This window comes from Daktulosphaira vitifoliae, unplaced genomic scaffold (genome assembly GCF_025091365.1).
Source record: "Daktulosphaira vitifoliae isolate Bord-2020 unplaced genomic scaffold, ASM2509136v1 Scaffold_4, whole genome shotgun sequence".
NCBI lineage: Eukaryota > Metazoa > Arthropoda > Insecta > Hemiptera > Phylloxeridae > Daktulosphaira > Daktulosphaira vitifoliae.
In genome coordinates this window covers 6,300,132-6,320,815 of record NW_026099575.1, presented here as the reverse complement: position 1 = coordinate 6,320,815, position 20,684 = coordinate 6,300,132, and the positions used below count along the sequence as shown (strand labels likewise).

Sequence of the window (20,684 nt, the reverse complement as noted above, 5' to 3'; positions counted from 1 at the left end):
TTGATTTTTATTTTTATTATGCGTGGGTTTTAACCACTATCTCTTACACATGGTTTTAATTAGAGAGATTCATATTTTGAAAATAATAAATAACAAATTCAGCATATACATTATACTACCTATGAACTTTTAGTGTTTTTATTCGAGATTAAAACTGTCAAAAAAAGCGTCCTAGTTTTTAATTAGCCTGACAAGTGGATTGAAATAACAGAATATAACAAATTATCTCACTTTTGTTTCATTTTTAAAACAGATAACAAAGAATATCTAATATTTCCAAACTCATTAAAATGTTTCTTTGCCACTTTTTTCCATATATAATTAGTTATTATATGTTTTTATTAGCTTAAAATTTAAACAACAATTACAATAAATTATGACTATTAATGTCAAAAATAAAAACAATTAATTTTTATTGAGAGAGTTTTCTTTGATCTAGTACTATGGTTTGACTTTTTTTTTTTTTAACTTATATAAAATATAAAAAGCTGGTATCAATTTACACAATTTTCAAAGACAGTTGAATGTATTATACATTTTGTATAATATATCAATTAAAAATTATAAAAATACATCAAAACTTTAATGTTTTAAACACAAAGAAAAACTTTACATAAAATAATATTTCACTTTATAATAGAATTTACAATAAATATTTAACAAAATTGTATTTTCAAACTTATATAAAAATTCAATAATATTTTTTTAGATACACAACTAAATTCAGTATAAAAAAATTATACTTAAAATCGAATTAAACATCAATTTTTTTTTGTGATTCTAATAAACAAAATCATTTCTGAAAAAAAAAAAAGAATCATGTATGAATATTAGTTTACCTATAAATGTATTTTAAATTAAATTGTATGGGACTTACTTATAAATATAGCAAACATAGCTACTGCTAAAACCCATATCCAACACCTCCACGAACTTTTTCTTACAAACTCAGATAATCGCTGTTCTTCACGTTTTAAATTTTCAAAATTATCATCCATACCCTTGGATGATTTTTCTAGAACCTATAAAATATTACAAATTTTAATATTTAATTTGTGATACAATATTTCATTAACACAGACATATTTACAATGCACATACAACTTTTTTAATATAAGATTAAGAAATTCTCTTACATTAACTTGAATACTATTAGAGACTTAAAATACAATAACAATCACTCTTTCTTACTTCAATATCTTTTTTTATAATTTTTCCTGCTAATTCTGAATGTTCTCGTAAACTTTTAGTAATAGACATTAGTTCTTCAGCAACAGATTCTTGTTTGTTTTGATGATGCTTTAATAACTCATCTAAGTTATCACTACTTTCAATATTCGAAGAAGTTTTTAATTCATCTACAAAAAGAAATTTCTCTAAAATCTTTCTAAAATAACATCTTAATGTTATGGTTAACTTAATACTAATGAACAAATTATAAAGTTGCAAACTAAATAAAATATATATATAACATACTTCCAAGTAATTCATCTCTGAGTTGATTTGCATAAGTTATTTTGAATTTTTGTTTAATATTTTTTGAACGACTATTATTTACATGTACTGGTTCTAACATTTCTAAAGCTACTAATTTTTCTTCAGTATTTTCCTGATAAGTTTTATTATAAAATTAATATATACTATTTATATGGTTGAAGTTAAGAATAATAAATTACTATGTCTTTAGTATTCAAAAATCCTTTTAAAAACTCCATTCTCTTAGTGTATTCATTAATTATGTCTTTTTCTATATTGCTAAAAAAAATAATTATAAATTAAAACAATATTGTATTAATATGAATACACTAAATATATTATACTAATTGATTTATTAAAACAGTGATACAAAAATTCTAAATAATTCAATATTATTAAAATAATAAAAATTAACGGAACACCACAAAAAGCATTAGAAAAAATCAGCAGAGACGCATATTTTGATAATGATATTTTCAAAATATGCGTATCTGCTGATTTTTTCAAATACTTTTTGTGGTGTTTTATTAATATTTTTTATTTTTATTAATTAGCCATAAGTAGTCAATTATAAATTTTTGGGATTAACTTACTTAATTTTTAATATTCAATATTATTATACATAATTAAGGTGAAGTAGGATAATTGTAACTGAATTTCTTTAAATAAATGTACAATTATTTATTTTGATCTTACATTTAATATGATTGCAAAACATATAAAACAAATTGTTTAATTTAAAATAAAATCTACTAAATATCCTAAAAGATAAAATTAATTTACAATTACCCCATTTATTTACATTTACCTCATGTGACCCTATTTATTAAAATATACTTATTTAATCCCAAATTTATTGATATATCTCTTAAATACTAAATTCTTAAATTTGTTTTTATAAAGGTATTTATAATAATATTGAATATTTTTCAATAAATCATGTTTTCCTTTAGTTTAAAATTTAAAAAAAAATGTCTAAATAATTTATAAATAGTAGAATTAAAAAAAAAAAATTACAATTACCTTTTCTTTATTAACTCTGCTATCATTTCACTTACAGCTTCTATATACTAAAAAATAAAAAACATATTAAATCAAACAAGTATAAAACTGACACCAAGATTAAATTTAATATTTCTAAATAATGGTACATTAAAATAATTAAATATATCATTTCCTTAATTGATGCATTACTGAAACCTCCAAAAAATTAAAATATGAAATAATAATAAATTAATAAAATTCAAAGGAATATTAAAAATTACTTTGCTAAGTCGCCAATCATCCGATGAATTATTTTGAGCCATTTCTTCACATACTGCTAGCAGTCTTTTTACATCTATTTGTAATCTTTTTACACTCATGATATCTTTTGAAAAGTTAAATATCACAACAGGTTTTATTTTATTTTTTTAATTAGTAAAAATAATTAACAAATACTAAAAGAAAAAAATTTAATTAATCAATAATAATTATAAAAAAATAAAACTTTTAGTTAACTTGATTTTTAACATGTTTAAAAGTTGTATATTCTAATTTACGAAAAATGTTTAAAATACATTCAAATCTGTCCAATTATTGTCAATGTTTTAAATTGTAGAATTTTATCAGGTATAAGATGATTACATGTGGACATAATCGAATATAAGGAATGATAACTTTTATCAATACTTTTATTATTGTATTTTTTGTGATAATATTTTGAATTTCTCGATTACGGCTGATATCACACAAATACAGAACACGTGAGTTTTGATTCTTGATAAACTTTGTTAACGTGAATGAAGTAATAATGTTATTTAAGATTTGTATTGATATTTTGATACTGTATTAGTAGGATGATATACGTTTAATATTTTTACTAATTAAAATTTTTGTTAGTTAAATTTTTTTTTAGTTTTAAAACATGAACGACTTTAGTAAAAAAGATCTTGTGAAGTATTTTGACGATGAACGAAAAACTCTTCCAGTGACATTAAAAAAAAATGAACTATGTAAATTAATTAAAGAATACGAAACATTAATAATTATTGGGGAAACTGGAAGTGGCAAGACAACTCAAATTCCTCAATTTGTTTATGAACAAGTTCTAGGTACTAATGAAGATGTTGTAGTGACACAACCAAGGCGAGTAGCTGCAATATCATTAGCTGAACGTGTATCATTTGAAGTAAATACTGAAATAGGAGATTTGGTTGGATATCGTGTCAGATTTATTGATAAAACAAATCAATTCACTAAGATAAAATTCATGACAGATGGAATGTTGTTAAGAACTGCCATATTAGAAAAAAGCTTGTCTTCATATGGTTGTATTATATTAGATGAAGCTCATGAACGTACTGTAAATACTGATCTCTTATTTGGTATTGTTAAAAAAGTTCAGGCTAATCGTAAAAATAGTCAAAATCCTTTAAAAGTAATTGTAATGTCTGCTACAATGAATGCTGATTTATTTGCAGATTATTTTGGAAATGCTCAAATTGTTTATTTACAAGGTAGGCTTCATGACATAAAGATTTTTCATACTAAAAAAAATGTCGAAGATTATTTTCATGATACTTTTGTTACAATATTTCAGTTACATAAAGAAGCACCAGAACGTCACGACTTTTTGGTATTTCTAACTGGGCAAGAAGAGATTGAAAACATGGCCTTAGCCATTGAACATATAAATCAAGATCCTGCTCTTAGGAGCTATCCTGTAATAAAAGTACGAACACTTTATGCATCATTACCTACCCATGAACAATTAAAAGTATTTATGCCTTTAGAAGCTAATGAGTTTGCTAGAAAAATAATATTAAGTACGAATATTGCAGAAACTTCTGTTACCTTAACTGGAATCAAATATGTTATTGACTGTGGAAAAGTTAAAGTACGTTGTTTTCATCCTGAAACTTCAATGGATGCTCTAAAAATTGAAAGTATATCTCAAGCACAGGCTGAACAAAGAGCAGGTCGTGCTGGCCGTGAATCTGATGGTTATTGTTATAGGATTTTTTCTAAACAACAATATGATGCAATGTTCAAAGATCCTGTGCCAGAAATTCAAAGATGTAATTTAGGAACTGTAGTATTACAAATATTAGCTATGAATATTGATCCATACAAGTTTGATTTTATAAATAAGCCTTCAAATGATGCAATTAATCAAGCTTATAAAATGCTTGAAAATTTAGGAGCTACAAAAAACCAATGTCTTACTGAAGTTGGTCTTAAAATGACTAAATTTCCCTTAGATCCAAGATATTCTAAAATAATTCTTTCTTCTGTTAGTTATGGATGTTTAGAAGACATTGTAAACATTGTATCAATTTTATCAACCGATTCTATTTTTGTATCAAGTCTTTCAGAGAAAAAGAAGAAGCAGGCTGAAGATGCTCATATGAAATTTAAATCATCAATAAGTGATCATATAATGCTTTTAAAAACATTCCGTTCTTATAGGAAAATAAGAAAAGATATAAGAGCAAGTTGGTGTGATGATAATTTCATTAATTATCGTAATTTAGAATATGCAGAACGTGCTCGTGAACAATTACTTGATATATGTCGGAATTTACATCTTCCATTAGGTCTATCATGTGGAGATAATTTTGATCCTATCAGAAAATGTTTGTTAACAGGATTTTTTGAAAATATAGCATATATAACTCAAGACAAAAAATATGTTACACTTAATGCAAAAAAGGAATGTAAAATTCATCCTACTTCAACACTATTTCATTCATATCCTCATTGTATATTATATACAGAAATTATTGAAACAAGTCAACCATATATGAGGTATGTCACTGTTGTAGACAAAGAATGGTTACAAGATATAGTTCCTAATTTCCATCAACGTCATAATTATCAAATACTGATGAATAATGAAGTATAGTCTTAAATCAATTAACTCACACTTTATAAATTTTTAAAAATAACGATTCTTTAACTTATTTCTTATTAACTGATAATATATTTATATTTTACAATCCTAATCATTTGTTTATTTTTATAAAAACTTACCCAATGGTAATTAAATAAAGAATTGTTAGTTAAATTTTTAAATGATACTATTTTTATTTTGTTATACATTTTTAATAAACAAAATATTATGTTAGTAAATAAAAATAAACATTTAAATTATATTACCAGTAATATAATTGAAAATTTAATTTTAAAATTTTGAAGTTTAAATGATAAATGATAAAATGTTTTAATATGGAGTAGTTTAGTTTTGGTTTGCAGACAAACTAGCATTAAACTATTAAATTATAATTTAGTAGAAAATAATGTTAAGTTTTAATTATTAAGTAAAATAATTATTAGATAACAGATTTTAAATTATACGAATATTTAAGTAATCATATCGATTTGTAGTTTAAAAATATTCATCTATTAACCCATTGTTCATTTGTTCATAAAACTGAATTTTTATTTTAAAAAATGTACTACTATAAACTTAATAAATATTATGTTACATAACTACAAAAAATATTTTTAAATTTTAAATGGATATTCGTCATCACAATTTTCTTCTATAGAATCATTAAATGTTATATCTTCATCAATACTATCATTAAAAATTTCTTCATTATAATTATTCCTTGCAATGTATGCTTTTGCTTGCTGTATTTTTCTTTTTTTTACAAAATCTGAAAATGATACATACTCTATTTGACTGTTCTGATTATTTGTATTGCTATTTTTTACAATATTTTGAGTAATATTAAATTGACGGTGGACTGCTTTTGATTTTTGAAGAGCTAAAGATATCTAAAATAATTTATAAAATTAATCATTGACGTATATTTAATAAGAAAATATTTCTTTATACTTTTAAAGTGATCGCTGCATGATCTAACCCCATTACATCCATTTTCATTGGAGGTATTTCTTTTTCTTCTTCCTCTTTTATTATCTCTTGATCTTCTAATTCTTTAATTTTGCACTAGAAATTACAAAAACTATTATTATATTATAAATAAAATTAAAAAAAGAATGGATATTATAGTGATGAAAGAAAATCTAGAAATATATCTGTACTTTAGATCAAAAAAGGTTTATTCAAATAATAATAAATAATGTCTATTTTCAAATAACTACTGTAGAAAAACTAAGTATGTTGATATTATCTGAATTACCTTAAAAAAGAATTCTCATTCTACTAAAGGAAACTTAAATCATGTTGCAAACATACTTAAGGATTCTAAAGTAAATATTTGAAATTGGAATTTCATTTTTCCTTTTCTTGACTCAAGGTACAAATATATTGTTAAATTATAAAAATAAAATGTGGCATATATTAATTGAATAATTTGTCATTAAAATATATGTGTACTACAAAATAAATAAATGGGAGGAGGTAGAATTCCCTGATTGTTAGAAGTTTGAAATTATTGAGTAAGTAAAATTATTGATCAATGTTTCATAAAATAGGTTTAAATTAGTAAAATTAGATTTAAGTACTAATTTATATAAAGTTAAGAACTTTAACCAATGTATCTAATAACAATTAAAAAACTTCAATTTTATTGAAAATTTTTTTGAAATTACAAAATAGTTGTAATTTCACAAAATTACAACTGTTTTTAAGATAACTTAATGTTTTGATAAATATGTAAGAGTAGCAAACCATCTTCTCAAGAGTTAAAATAGATAGTGAGTATGGAATGAGTGTTATTTTATTATTTCTTAATTAACTTAATAGATTTTAAGACTACTTGTTATATAAAAAGTACAATTATATACTAATCATATATCAGGTATGAATCCAGAATTTTTCAAGGAGAGAGCACAAAAAATTATTTAGACATCAAAATCAATATTTTTGTTAATTGTATCATTAAAGACCTTTTTTCCTTTTATTTAAGTAAGCAACAATATTTAAAGAGGCCCTCTCCTTGATGCGCGAATGTTATAGATTTAAAAATATTATAGATACTATGCGTTACTTTTATTTCTGGTTCAAAGTTAGTAAAAATGGTTTGATAATTATCCATTAATGTAGGACATGTAGGAACAAAATCTTCTCCAAAATCTGCTTTTTTTAATAATTCATTAACAGCTTCAACATTGTCAAATGTTTTATCTTAAATTCAATTAAAATTATTTTTAACAAATAATTAAAATGTTTTCTATAAAATCATTGTAAATTACCTCTGAAAAATCGAATTATAGGTACTTCTCCCATAATTCGTAAATTTGATAATTCATGTCTTAGTAGTCCACTAATACTATGTAATAAAATTTCTAATTCAGGTATATCATTAATTGATCTTGATAACCAATACACTTTAACTGATTTGTAATCACTTGAAATACTTACCTATGTAAAAGTAAAACATTTTTAATTAAATTAGAATATAGTTTTCAAATTAAATTTACCCTGGTAATTTCTAGACCATATCCAACTATCTTATCAAATATTTCACCAGTAGTCATTAAGTCAGTGATATATTGCATTAAAATATTATTCAATACATTAACACGTTTATTTTTGCTATGACCAGATTCATTCTTGGTAGTTTGCTTAATAATTTCTTCAAAAGACTTATTTGCTCCAACACTAGACTGGTACCAATTTTTTCTAAAAATAAACTATGTAAATACATAAATATTAATTAAATCATAATAAGAACATACTTTGTCTTTTTACGTAGACCCATCACTTTGTTCATCATTTTTCCTTCAATTGACGATGCATAATGCCGAAGTATGATAGGCTTATTAAATAGTAACTTATTTAATAATTGACAGAACACAATTTCAGATTTCATTCGCATATTTTTCCAAAAAATACTTATAATAAATTATAATATAAGATTCAGTCATCCATAGGTTGTAAAAACCTTTAGGGGTAGTACAGTATTTATATATATTTATATATTACAACTGTCTTTATCACAATTTTACAGGTTTCTTAAAAAAAAATCTTTATTTGTTTAGTACTTTAATAATTAAGAATTCTAATTAATTAACCATTACAAAAATAATACAATTAAAATAAATGATTTAATTTGAAACACAGATTATCTTATCGAATATCTTATCAGTGTTCAAATTTTTTTCAATACAATTAGGAAACATGCCCGAAGAACATTTTATAATCATCGCTCATGTCGTATTTATTGGATGTACTTACTAAAATAAAATTGTCCACCTATTTTAAACAAAAAAAAATTGTATCTTAACCGTGTTTTTATTTATGATATGGGGGACCGGGGGTGATATGACATCATATTTCATCGTAATTACGACTGTAATCATCACTAAGTAATTTGGAAGTCTTAATTTAAAAAAAAAATCTAAAACATTTTTCAGTTTAAATACCATTACGTTAATTTTATTTTAGCTACCCAAAAATTTTCGATGAATTCTCATTTTTCAATTTCGCCTAAGATTATGATCTGATTTTATAAAAATAATTAAGTATATCAGTATTTAAAAGAAAACATGTATATTAATTAATAATAAGAGATGTGGATTATATCAAAGAAAGTATTATTAATACAATAATAAATAATAATTAAGTTAAGGATAAATATGTTTATTTAAAATTTTCCTAACTATTTGAATCAGAGTGAAGATTCTCACTCTGAATTAAATAAACTTGTGAACAAGTCCATTTAAATCAAAATAATTTTTTAATCAATTTATAATCAAATAATAAATATTGTTTAATGCACAAATAATTCAAATCCTTGTGTTCAAATATTGCATTTGATGTTTGATAATTACAGCTAATTACAAAAACAATTTTTTGTACCAAAATAATAGCAAAAGTAACTTATTCCCCTTTTCTTAGTTAGTAATTTACTTTTATATTGTAAAACATTTTTTGCATTAAATATGTAATTTTTAAATTTATATGAAAATTTGATAAAGTTTAAATTTTTGACTTTAAATTCTTCTAAGACAATTCCAGTCGAAGTATTGACGTCAACATCATGATCATTGGTAAACAGTTTCTGCGTCTTCTTCAACAACTGTGCAAATTAAGATCATCTCATTTGACATTGATTGTCTTTAATTAGAAAGACACATGACATTGAAAGATTTGATTACTATTTAATATATTTTATTTATATTAATAACCATCCTAACAATAATAAAGAACTTATTGTTTAATAATTGCATTACAAACAATATATTTAAAGGTACTTTTTAATCATACAAATTATAAAAAAAACGAGTTCTAAAATATTCAAAAATTTATTTATTTTTCAATGATTTGTTAAACCAACTCAGATGAACCTTTACATATTGATTTTAAAATCATATGTAGTCATTTATTATTTTTTAATTTTATTAGATTTTGATAAAAAATTATGTCTGCAACTTTTTATTTTTTAAAACTAAAAATTTTTTAATAATTTATAGAATTTAAGTTTACAAATTTAAGTTAGTTAGAACTATTAGCATTATTTAATATATTAAAATCTTTTTTGAAAATACAATGAAAAAATATAAAAATCAGTAGATAAAATAAATTTTAAATTGTTAAACTAATTTTGATATCTATTAAAAAATTAACTATATCAAAGTAAAATTTATTATATTATAACAACTAATATCAATAACAATACATCAGTATTAATCATTAGAAATGTTCATACAATTTTTTTGTAAAAAACATTGATTTTTTCTTTTAATATACAAATAAAACAGTAATTTTAAACAAAATGCCAACAAGGTTTAACAACTAAAACCTTTTTTTACAATAATCATTTTAGAATATTTTATATAACTTTACAAGTAAAATAGTTAATATTTGATAAAAAATTAATTTTTTTGAAAGGCATAATTTGGAATTACTAGATACTTAGAAAATTCAGATAGATCTTTAACGCCCCTCACTTCTTTTTCTAATAGTGGAAGTTTTGTTACATGAAAGTCGAGATATAAATCATTGATCTATAAAAGTAATAAATTAATTTAGTATTAACAAGCATAAATTAATAAATTGCATGATCCAAACATTTACCTGTTGAAGATATGTATGTTGCAAAGCACGTCGAGATGAACACTTTTTGCAATTAGGATCAGAATCTCCATTATTTAAGTATAACTGATTTACAATAATATTATGAGTATCAATTCCATTTTTGGTAAGTTCTTGTACTAATCTTTCAGTTTCATACAAAGATAAAAACTCAGCAATGCACACACAAACAAATGTTGTTTGATCCTATAAATGAGTAAATAATAATGAATAAAAAAAAAATATATTTAATATATAAATTATAGTATCAATATTGAGTTTTATAACTTTAACACTCATAATTCAAATTTTATAATGATTGAATAGATGTCTCATCAATATCTTATATAAAACATATTTTTAGAAATTTTACTTTATACTAAAATTAAATTTAATAAAATTAAATATAGTAATACTTATTTTATTCATTAGTAATTAACCTTATTTCACCAATTTTTCTATGATAATTACAAATTATTTCTTTATAAAAAATATTTATTATCACTAATTTCACAAATATAACTTCTAGAAATTTTATTTATCAATATTTAAAAGTAAATAAATGTATAATTTAAAAAACCTAGCACAGCGGGAACAAGTATATATGATCTCTGATAGTGATTAAAATCAATATTAATAAAACGGTTTAATGCAAATATATTTAATTTCTGTTAGGAAATGACAATTTAAACAAGCCTTAACCTTTTATTTCATATAGACTTAAAGGACGCTTATATTCTTAAATATTTTCAAATTCGCTCACAAATAATATTTTTACTCAAAATTTAATATATTTTTTCTTTACTAACTGACTTTTAATAGTAGAAATTTTATACATATGTTATTACTATAGTTCACTTCATAAAATTTAATTATTTGGTATAAGTTTAAAGAAAGCAAATATTCTAGCACATTACCAAAAGTTGAAATGAAAAATAAAATTTGACATGCATAAGTAGTCTTGTTTAAAACCTTTACATACTCATACAAGTTTTTCATTCGATTTAGATAAATAGAATGCTACCAAAAAAAAATTATTTTCACTTGCATAATATATTTAAATTTCATAGAATTTTAATGGACATTAATAAAAAAACTTTGCTGATAATGATAATAATCTTATTTATAAAAATAATTCTTCGTAAGAGGAAAGAATAATTAATCATGTTTAACTTAATAAAAAATTACTTACTGAATTTTTAAATTGTTGGTTAACAGTTTTAATTGTAGCTAGTAATTCTTCCATTTTTCCAGATATATCATCAATGTTTATGCCAGCACTAAAAAGCATGCTCATTTGTTGAAGATATGGGCCAACTCTATTTTTAAGTTCTAATAATTTTTCTAAAGCTTTTTCAATCATTAATGGAAATGTTAATAGCCTTAAAGTATGACCAGTTGGAGCTGTATCAAATACAACAACAGAAAAGTCCATAGTTTTGACCAACCTACAACAAATTATTTTGATATATACACATACATATATATTCTATTGTTTTACTAAAAATAAAAATTTCAAGTTGTTTTTTATTTTTAGTAAAACAATAGAATATTTAGGATTATTATTGAGAACAATAATTTTGGAAGTGTAACAGATTTTCCATTATACAATATTCTATTTAAACAATAATATTAATATTTTTAAATTTTATTTAAATTAAAATACTCTTGTTACATTATACAAAGTTGTCCAGTTCATACTGGTATATATTTAAATTCATACTCCAACCACACTACACATCTACTCTGTATATTTAATTGCTTGAAACTGAATGAATAATCATCTTAAAATTATTATTTTCCTATTAAATGTTTTTGTAAGAAAAAATGATTTGAAATTTAAAATTTTTGTTTTTTAAAAATAAATAATAATAAATATGATATTTAAGGTAGTCTAAAAATGCATAAATTATTATTAAAAAAAAAAAAAGTAACTTAATATATTTATTAGATCAAGTTATTAGATATGTTAAAACATTGTGAACAACTCTGTATATCAAGTAATTCTAGTATCTTATACTTCTTCTTGAAAATGAAAATTATTTCAAATGCTTTTTTTTAATAAAAGAATGTTGTTTTAAAATTACTAATACTCAAGGAAGATCATTCACAATGTAGTTTAGAATAACACTTATTATTATAATTATCTTAGAATAATTATTTTATAATTTTAAAATTAAGTATCACTTCAAAAATAGAACAATCGATAATGTTAATTATAAGAGAAAGTTATAGAAATTAATGCAAAATTTATTTATTTTTTTAAAATAAAATACGACACACATACTTCATTACTTGAGCATAACTCATAGATTCGTCAATTCCAGGAAATGCTCCTATTATATCTTGTAAAATACTTTTTCCAAGTTTTATTGTATCAGATTCATCTTCTCCGCTTAAGAGCTGTTCAGTTTCATTACTGTGAACTTCAGGATCAATTTCCTAGTAAATTCATGATTTTAAAATCATAGTAATAACATTTTACACATATAAAATTTATAATACCATAGCAAATAAGTTGTTAAATCCATCTACTTTGGTAGGAGCTTTAGTAAATTTTTGCCCAAATGCGTCTGATATATTATGTGCTGGATCAGTTGAAATCAAAAGCACAGATTCACGAACCTTAGCTAATTGAATTGCTAAACTACAACTAACAACAACACATTAATTTTAATAAATAATAAATAGAAAATAAGTTATTTTATTTTATTAATAAAACAGTATTTTATTATGTATTTATATGTTTAGCTTATATTTGATGTTTCGAATTTTCCGAAGACCACAAGATATTGTGTAAACTATTAAGGGTAAATAAATAATCAAGATTATCAGAAAAAACTAAACAATTAATACATTTACAATTTCTTTAATAATTATTTACCTGCAGGTTGTTTTGCCAACACCTCCTTTACCACCAACAAATATCCATTTTAAAGTATCTTGATTAATTACATTTTGCAAAGATGGTTCGAGTTCATCTTCATAATTAAGAACAGTGTTTTCCATATTTTTTTATTAATTATAAACAAATTAAAGACTTCAAAAAAATTACTAATTTAAATTTTTATATACATATACAACAACAAAATCACACAAATTTATTTTAACTAATCATCTAAAATTTTAACTAGTTACAAAATGTAATGATTACTATAGTTTTTTTAAAGAAGGGGTAAAAAAGAGAATGACTCGTATGTAGTGATAACAGAATACGATTCTTTACAGCCCAAATTGGAGATATGCGTTATCAGTTCTCCGTGGGTTTACATTTATTTGCCTACATAAGCCCCTCAATAAGTTTATATTTTTCATTACATATTGGTAAATTAAAAACCAAATGTTATTATAAATTAATTATTTATTATTATTAATTAAAAATAAAAATTATAGTAAATAATATTATTATAATTATTATTTTATTTTTCAAAAATAATTATTTAATCATAATGTAAATTGAATATTTTCATATTTTACTATATTTTGTTGCTTAACTTTAATAGACTTGCAATCTATATACAAATATATAAAGTAAAAAGATAATTATTAAAAATAAATTAAATCGATTGGTCGAGTTAGCATTCACCATATATTAATTGTTTGAAGTTTCTTATTCAGCGTTCAGCAGAAGAAAATGTAAATACACATATCAACATAGTCGGATCCAAATCTTTAATAGACAGTACATAAAATCAAAGCCACTTGCAAATCACTTGATAGTCAAATTACAAGAAATAGTTTTATAAAGGTAAGTGAACAAAAAAATATTCATTATAATATGAATTATTTAAAAAAGCTATTGATTATTAAAACTTCCTATTAGAAAAGCGTTTTCTATGTTCTATCTGAAAATAAAATTCGCTTTTATACAAGCAAGTTGTAATGGTATAAAGATTTTTATTTAGTATGTTACAAGAGTTAATTTTAAAGAGAGGCATTGTGTTCACAAAAATTTGCCCTTTTTTAAAGAAATTTTTAAATAAAATTCTTATACACAAATTTATTAGACATTGGTTTAAATCTTTAATAATGATTTTTTAATAACGTACATTTTAAGTGTTTAATACTCCTGTAACATTATTAAACTCTAATAAGTTCCCACCGAAGCGTTTTATGATTGTAATTTTTAATTACTGAACGAATCTATATTAGTTCCAACTATACCGGTCTCGGCTATACTATAATCAAAATGCTTTGATTAAAAAAAAAATCATACTGCAAAATATTTTAATTACTACACAAGTAATATCAAAGTATAGCAACTTTTATAAAGTAAAAATAATTACTGTCATTAAGTGATTTAAAAAAACGTCCATTGTTGTAAATGAATACATATCAATAGAACGATTTTATCTATTCAATTATTGTATCAATATGTACATTTGGTTGCTGTATTATTTTATTATGAGGCGCACTTTAAATATATTAACAAAAAAAAAAAAAAACGTTTTTTCTGTTAAGAATGATGGATGTACATAAAAATTCAATTATATCTACTTAAAAATTATATAGTCGCAAACACTTGGATTAAAATTTAATTATTTTTTTTAGTAACGAATAGAAAAAGTTTATGAGTTTTCATTTAAATTTTAATACAAACAGATAACTATTATAATATCATAATTGAAATTTATCAACGCGATATTCTATCCCTTCAGACGGACTTTTCAGGTTTCAGGAATCATGACCAGTATTATCCTTGGACTGTAATGAAATTAACTGGTTTGGGTTCGCGTGGCGCGCGCGCGATCAAGTTTTATTAATTAAAATTTCAGAGGTGATCGACGGCGTCTCAGTCCGTGCCACGGCGACGCGGCGACTTACACACCGGTCCAACAACACGGTGGAGGGCAACAGTGGCCCACCCACAGCGGCCACACAAGAAGACGACACCGAGACCACACGCGCGCCGCGCCAACATGGTCGTCGTCATGCTCCGGCCACTAGTACCACCACCAATACTACCGCGGTCGTCCCAAAACAACGAATAGTCGTTCACACACACACGCACACCAAAGCCGCGTCAACTTGTGTTAACGACGACGGCAACTTAATCATTCGTACGATCGTAACTATAGTAATAATAAATAGTGACAGTAATAATATTATGATTATTACTAAATACAATATTCAATTATTGTTTATTTTACATGGGCGTTTGTATTTGACGCGCATCCGTTCGGTTGAGTAATATTTTCGTACGGCAATGACGGTCGTAAAATTCCACATGTCCCACGACCCAATATTGCTTACATTCCGTCCCATATGACCGTAACACGATCTACAAGCGGATTGATTCATAGAGCACGGATTCGGCGGTATTCGTTGGAACAGTGTAGAGTTCATCAAACGGTTTATGTGTACTGTCGCCCGTAACAGTATCAAATCTCAGATGCCATCGACTCTTTTTCGTGAACACGATCATCGGTAGACACCCACGGCGTTTATGACTTTATGCAAAAAACTGAATTTCACGCTTTCTGTGTAGTTATACACGTTATGTACATGCATACTATTAGATGTATGCATACAAGTATGCAACGGCAATAATTGTCTATAATGGACAATAAATTTGAAGCAACGTCCTTCGTATGATCATGTGCCTATGTAGTCTGCAGACAAATACCATTAAGTTTTCCCATAACATGTTCAAATTGCCATATTAAATAGAGATTATGAGCTATTATAATATTTCGTTTTGTTATGCTTGTAAATTATAACTGACAGGGTGAAAAATTTAATGACATTTAACTACAGTTGTTTTTTAAAGGTAAAAATGTAGTATGATAACTACTTTCTAGTTCTAGACTTTTATGATGCTTCAAAATTCTAAATACTAATCTGCAAACTGGTTAGCTCGAAAAGACCATAATAAAATCTTGAACTTGATTATTTTTTATTTAGGTTGTTACTATTTATTGATAATGCAAATTATATATTTGTACTTGATTGAAATTCCGATTTTGTGATGAATAACACACTTAACACAATATATTAAATAACCCATAACACACCCCCTGATTATTAATTTAATAATTAAACTTTTGCCTGTTGATTCGTCGATTAACATATGTTTTGACAGTTTAAATGTGTAGTTATCAATTTATCATTTTGTAAGTACACAGTAAAAAAATAACGCTAAATTTCAACAAGTTATATGAAATGAATGTAAAAAAAACCAGATATGAGTTGTTTTACTCATAAATTATTCTTACAAGTTTACCCAAATTTTTCGTAAATTTCAACGAAAATCAGTTGACTGTTTTTTTGTCACATATTTTGTGTAAATTTTAATCTAAAATTTTTTTCTGTGTCAGTATTGAATAAAATGTATTTTAAGACCACACCGTGATAATTAAAAAAACTTACGTTTCCACTTTCTCAGTTATTTGTCAACTCCTTTAATAAAATGTTTATTAGTAATAAAAATGTTGAAATTGTGTCAAATTAAATTTCAGAGTAAGCCGAGTTATTCGGGCTAAATAGAAATAATATATAGGAAAGAATGATTAAAACTTGAGTAGGTTTGGGGTGAAAGTGAAAGTCACTTTCACCCCTAAAGAAGTCGAGTATTATTCTATATCTTAGAACGTGATTTTATTTTTTAAATATTTGAGCTCATTACATTGGAGGAGTAATAAACATTTTTTTTGGTATATATAACTATGAAAAATTCTTGAGCAAGTCATATATATATATATATATAACACTGTATTATGTTGAATTTATTATTTTTATTCAAATAACCTACTTAATTTAACTTTAGTTTTTTACGATCAAAGTAGACATTATTTACCATTATAGTTACCATAGTAAAATGTTTATTATCAGTAGTATATCTGTAACGAAATTCGATAAAAGAAATAATATCTCAACTTGAATAGTTAGTTTGAAAAATAAGCAAATATTTTATAAGTATACAAAAAATTAAAACAAAGAATTTCTGACGGCAAAACCAAAATTTATTCATTAATACACATATTAAGATTGTAATTATTAAAATTTGTGTTTCGAAACATACACAAACATATGAATCATACATAGAAAATAAGTCATATCTTGTCATACAAGTTAACTAACCCTCAAGTTTTTACGTTATATATATTTTTTATATTGATATATATATTTATTTAAAAATATATATCCGATAATTTACCTGTCATATAATAAGATTAATTTAACTATGATGGAAAATAAAAATTTATTGATAAGATAAAAACTATTTGAGTTGTCTAAGAAAAAATAATTTATAAATTGCTTTCGTGGCGGCTAAAATAATTAATTGTTGTTGACATCGTTATTCTAAAAGTCAAAGTCTTTGGTTTTTTATTTATTTTTATTAATATATTTTGTAAATTAACTCGGTAACACATCCCGTGGTGTTATTTAGTCGTATAATGTGTTATGTGTACAATGTTAAATATACTATAATAAAAAATGAAGTGCTCTTCATCTACGTTAATAGCGTACAATTGATTCCATTTACAATTCAGCCGAATAGAAGAAATTGATAGAAACGCTGTCGAAGTGAATTGGTGAGTCGCGACCACCCACGTCCCCAAGTACACATGGGGTTGTGTTCACAGTAATATAAGAAAGCGAGATGAATATAATGGTTTTATATAATTACTATGCAATATATAACCGTATATTGTAATACCAGGAACAAGACATCACTTGTGATGTTGCCCGAACACATGGCTTGGTATATAGTGAAATTTTGAGGAAAATAAATAACAGCCCCTTCACTCTAAATTTTTGGAATCTCTTATGATACTTACAATTTAAATATACTTTTAAGTGTAACCAAAAATAATATATAAACCAAAACATGAGAACCATTGACACCATAGGCAGAATTATATATTTTTATTCGTTTGGGTACCTTGTGATATACATATTTTCAGTGGATTTGTTCACAAGTAGTATTGGCAGAATAAGAAATAGGATTTAAATGGGCTGAACATTTCCAAAACTAAAATTAGCCATCCAAAATATTTTGAACTGAAACAACTCCTATTTATTTGTTAAATAATGATTTTTTTTATAAAAATTTAATTAATATTTATAAACCATTGTAAATATCAAGTATACTGTATGAAAAATTATTCATATGGATAGATTTTCGGGGTAACTTCTTAAGTTTAAAGTAAACATATTAATTTTTTACTATTAACTGACTTTTGATCTACACTGAATATTAACAGGCGATAACCAGTATTGTATTATTATTTTTTGAGTGGTTATAATTTTTATTTATAGGCGAACAGGGTGTGCAACGTAGAAGAATTGTTATCTGTGTGTTGTAAAAATAGAGCGTCGATAGACACTACCCCTCTCCTCAGGTTTTCTAAATATTCAAATGCTAATATTTTGAAAACTAATAATACAAAACTCGTTATCCCTATTTAATTAAAGGCTAATTCCTATTTAACTTTCGAAAGTTACCGCTAAATTCTTCTCTTAGGAATAATTTTTTTTTACAATAAACTTGACATTTACAATGGTTTATAAAATCGTTTATGCAAAAATCATTATTTAACGAATAAATGGGGGTAGTATACTTAATAAATCACACTATATATGTTTAGGGGGAAATAGTCTTCAATATATTCTCTAACTACTATGGCGTATAAAGGAATAAATGTAAGAGAGATTGTTATTACTTTGTGAGGTAATGAAAATATTTTTTTCTTCAATTAATTCAATCAAGTGCACTTAATTGAAGTATAACTGTATCTTTGCAATATAAATATGTTTACTATGGATGATTTTGATCTATACCCCGTCTAGGTATACCCTGACATATATTATACCAAAATACTACGGGAGTGATTATGAAAGAGTTATTTATTAATTTGCTGTTTGAAGGGAGTGATTTGCAAAATCAATAGATAACTTTTTATTTATTAAAATTAAAATAAAAATTATTAATATACAATTTTTTAATAATAAAGATTACAAAAATAACTATAAATTAAGTAGTTTATTAGTTTGATCTAATCAGCCCAGGCAGTAGTTTTCTCTATAATTGATACATAGAGAAAACTTGAATAACAGGAGAAAAATTCTTTTTACCTTTTGAATATAATTATTTTATCAGAAAGTAAAATTTTTAGGATTCCGCAAACTTTTTTATGACAAAAGTTTAACAAAAAAATTCCACCACTAAAAAATGTTGAGTTGTCCTAAAAAAGAATAGAGTTTAGAATCCAATTGCAAATCTTCCACAAACATTTAAATAGATTGGATCCTACAAATAGTATTATTAATAGTTATGTATGAAAATTCCATTACTAATACAAAATGTTCGGTATTTGACTCTTGTAATTCTTTTTTATAGGTAAAAATACTATCTTCTATTATTTTGAATAATTACCCCTATTCTAGCATTCTAAATGATTAAAACTTGGTAAATTATCGAAACTCGTTAAAATTATTTGATATTGTAAAACTAACGGCGATATCGTTTCAATAATTTCAAGTGTGAAATACAATAAAAATAAATAAATACAATTCTATCGAATGTTTAAATTGTCCGTAAAGCTGTCGTTCATAAAATACAATCGTGATAGCATCGTTTTGTCCTGAAACTTTATTATGCTGTTTTACATCACAGATGGTTAAGAACAAATAACATGTTTATTTATGCAAAACATTCGGTCGTCTTTTACGAGTGAATACTAAAACACTGCTGGCCGACGAATATATTAAACTCTATACCCATACACAGTAATAACATATATGGACACTTTATGCGAACTGGCATCACATATTATATTGTACGAAACAATTTGAAAAATCATATACGATTAGTAGTAAGTTACAAACAGTAAGGACGTATTGTCAACTCGTTTTATGGTTATTTTTGAAAAAGTAACCCAGTGGAGTCACATTTAAATTTATTATATCCGAGGAAGTTTGAAAACAAGTGGTATGCGAAATACTGAAGTCTCGATGTGAAGATATCTTGAAATGTTTTAATCGTATTGCTCAAATGAAGCAACGCACTGTATTTAAAGGAAAATCATTAAAAAAAAAAGTTTCGCGGCATATTCGGTTTATTGGAGCGTCAGTTTTCAGAATGTCTGTATTAAAAACAACTCGTGTCGGTTAATTTCAGTTTAAAATTGCCACTAATGGGAAGTACTCGCATAAACACTCGTTCAATTTTTGTATGGCATTTAAAAAAATATACCAGACAAACGGAAGTGTGACAAAATTAGCCGGTTGGGCG

The 20,684-nt window shown here is 24.3% G+C and overlaps 4 protein-coding genes across 4 annotated transcripts; 1 reads left to right on the top strand and 3 right to left on the bottom strand.

Annotated features, from left to right (window-relative positions):
- Positions 1-602: 602 nt before the first annotated feature.
- On the bottom strand, positions 603-3,212 carry LOC126904173 (vesicle transport protein USE1). The gene is made up of 7 exons (XM_050682931.1): positions 2,742-3,212; positions 2,500-2,546; positions 1,677-1,755; positions 1,477-1,609; positions 1,192-1,358; positions 878-1,022; positions 603-799 (listed from the first exon to the last, which is right to left on the bottom strand). Exons 1-7 carry the CDS (start codon positions 2,838-2,840, stop codon positions 762-764), a joined length of 708 nt encoding a protein of 235 aa, XP_050538888.1. The 5' UTR covers positions 2,841-3,212; the 3' UTR covers positions 603-761.
- Positions 3,213-3,249: 37 nt separating this feature from the next.
- On the top strand, positions 3,250-5,515 carry LOC126904171 (ATP-dependent RNA helicase DHX33). Its single transcript, XM_050682929.1, has one exon. It carries the CDS (start codon positions 3,383-3,385, stop codon positions 5,360-5,362), a length of 1,980 nt encoding a protein of 659 aa, XP_050538886.1. The 5' UTR covers positions 3,250-3,382; the 3' UTR covers positions 5,363-5,515.
- A 347-nt stretch (positions 5,516-5,862) lies between these two features.
- On the bottom strand, positions 5,863-8,658 carry LOC126904172 (putative ribosome-binding factor A, mitochondrial). The gene is made up of 6 exons (XM_050682930.1): positions 8,110-8,658; positions 7,852-8,053; positions 7,624-7,792; positions 7,419-7,555; positions 6,302-6,415; positions 5,863-6,240 (listed from the first exon to the last, which is right to left on the bottom strand). Exons 1-6 carry the CDS (start codon positions 8,247-8,249, stop codon positions 5,965-5,967), a joined length of 1,038 nt encoding a protein of 345 aa, XP_050538887.1. The 5' UTR covers positions 8,250-8,658; the 3' UTR covers positions 5,863-5,964.
- Positions 8,659-10,093: 1,435 nt separating this feature from the next.
- Positions 10,094-13,591, bottom strand: LOC126903584 (ATPase ASNA1 homolog). The gene is made up of 6 exons (XM_050681814.1): positions 13,332-13,591; positions 12,953-13,100; positions 12,735-12,889; positions 11,640-11,895; positions 10,451-10,654; positions 10,094-10,380 (listed from the first exon to the last, which is right to left on the bottom strand). The coding sequence occupies exons 1-6, from the start codon at positions 13,454-13,456 to the stop codon at positions 10,249-10,251; spliced, it is 1,020 nt and encodes a 339-aa protein (XP_050537771.1). The 5' UTR covers positions 13,457-13,591; the 3' UTR covers positions 10,094-10,248.
- Positions 13,592-20,684: the final 7,093 nt, after the last annotated feature.